This window comes from Eimeria mitis, genomic scaffold (assembly GCF_000499745.2).
Source record: "Eimeria mitis Houghton genomic scaffold, Emh_scaff4611, whole genome shotgun sequence".
NCBI lineage: Eukaryota > Apicomplexa > Conoidasida > Eucoccidiorida > Eimeriidae > Eimeria > Eimeria mitis.
Window position 1 is genome coordinate 2338 of NW_013572919.1, and position 2118 is coordinate 4455.

General features: G+C 50.1%; 1 protein-coding gene across 1 annotated transcript in view; it reads left to right on the plus strand.

Annotated features, from left to right (window-relative positions):
- The window catches only part of EMH_0076530 (NXN protein, related), a gene marked incomplete at both ends in the record, with an annotated part of 3489 nt that extends 1389 nt beyond the window's left edge, over positions 1-2100 (plus strand). Inside the window, 3 exons of the mRNA XM_013499734.1 lie at positions 423-1403; positions 1658-1949; positions 2090-2100. Of these exons, the coding sequence (XP_013355188.1) occupies positions 423-1403; positions 1658-1949; positions 2090-2100 (1284 nt within the window). The remainder of the gene's footprint in view (positions 1-422; positions 1404-1657; positions 1950-2089) is intronic.
- Positions 2101-2118: the final 18 nt, after the last annotated feature.

Below are 2118 nucleotides of genomic sequence, written 5' to 3' on the forward strand. Positions count from 1 at the left end.
GTATATATATATATATATGTATATGTATATATATAGATAGATGTATATATATATATATATATTCTGTCTCCTTTTTCTCTGTTTCTTTCTCTGTTTCTCTCTCTTTCTCTCTCAGTTTCTCTGTCTCTCTGATTTATATATAATATAATATATGTCCTTTGTCCCCTTTTTTGTCTCCTTTTTTGTCTCCTTTTTGTCTCCTTTTTATATTCTTGAGGCAACATAAACCCGTGCATATACAACACATATCTCTTATTCTATCTCCTTTCTCTCTCTCTCTCTTTCTCTCCTATTTTCTTAATTTTTTTTCTCTCTCTCTCCCTCTTCTCTCTCTCTCTCTCTCTCTCTCTCTCTCTCTCAATAAAACAAAATAAAATATATTCTATCTATCTATGTATCTATGTCTGTGTGTGTCTCCACAGGACATCCGTCAAGCAGCCGACAGCAGTGCGTTTATAACACTAGGAAAAGACAGCACGTTCAGAGATATAGCTCAGGGGGCCTTTCGCATGCGGGGGCTGGGGCGGGGACAGCGTCTCCACTACCTAATACCCAGGGGCGTTGCAGCCCTCATAGATAAACACGCCAGGCTTGTTGGTGCTCTACACCCAGCAGCTACCAGTCTCTTCTATCACCATGAGCAGCAGCAGCAGCAGCAGCAGCAGCAACAGCAGCAGCAGCAGCAGCAGCACCAGCAGCAGCAGCAGCAGCAGCAGTATCAGTATCAGCAGCAGCAGCAGCAGGAGTATGAGCAGGAGCAGCAGGAGTATGAGCAGCAGCAGCAGGAGCAGCAGCAGCAGCAGCAGCATTTGTCTCCTGGTTGTTCTGTATTAGGAGAGATATGTTGCTGGCTAGTATCTAGACAGATAAGACAAGAGTGCCTGCAGCAGCGGCTGCTGTATATACAGAGCAGCAGCAACGTATGGAGGAGCGCAGCACTAAATATATTAAAACAAACGCATGCATCTCTAGGCACAGACCAGGTGTCTCCTCTCACCCAACAAGCTCTCGCTGTCTTCCTAGAACCCCTAGACTTCTCTGTCTCCTCCACTGTCCCCTTGTCTCTGCCTCTTAGTCTACGGCTAAGACAGCAGGCACTGCAGCACGAGGAGCTGCTGCAGGCTGCAGAGACAGCAGCAGCAGAACCACCACCACCACCACCACCAGCAGCAGCAGCAGCAGCAGCAGGAGCAGCAGCAGCAGCAGCAGCAGGGGGGGGACACATGCTGAGCCCGAGAGAACTTATAGATAAAATTATTTCGGAGTTAGAGACAGAAGAAGCAGCAGCAAGGAGACAGGCAGCAACAGGCAGCAGCAGAGACACAGAAGGAGACGCTCTCAGGCTTGAAGGCCTAGAAGCAGAGATAGAGGGCGAGGAGGAGCAGCAGCAAGAAGAAGAACAAGTAAACTGCTGCTGCTGCTGCTGCTGCTGCTGCTGCTGCTGCTGCTGCTGCTGCAGGTGCTGCTGTTGCTGCAGCTGCTGAAATATGGGCTAGTGTTACGCGTGACCGTTTTGTTGCTGCAGCAGCTGTTGCTGCTGTTGCTGCTGCTGCTGTTGCTGCTGTTGCTGCTGTTGGTGCTGGTTGTATTAAACTGCTGAGCACTGTGTCATTTGGTGTTGCTGCTGTTGCTGCTGCTGCTGTTGCTGCTGCTGCAGGAGCAGCAGCAGGAGATAGAACAGGAGAAGCAAGAGGAGATAGTAAAGGAGACAGAAGAAGCAGCAGCTCTAAACTACACACGAGCTGGGGAGACAGCCCGGCCGTGGCTGCTGGCGTCTCTGTCTCTTCCCCCGCAGGAGGAGACACAAGGATTTTATTTATCTTCTTCTTTTTCTGTTGCTTCTGCTCTGCAGCAGAAGCTAGCGAGGATGCAGCAGCAGCAGAAAGGTTCAGGTGCAGCAGCAACAGCAGCAGCTGCAGCTGTTGCTGCTGCTGCTGCTGCTGTTGCAGGTACTGGCTCTGTCTCTGCTGCTGCTGCTGCAGGCTTACCCTTCCCCCCCTATCTGCTGCTCAGCAGCAACTACTACAGGGGAGAATGGATCTTCTCTTCTGCCCCTCGCCGCCTCAAAAATATTATATTAGTGATGCAGTGGCTGCCTGACTGGCAGCAGCAGCAGCA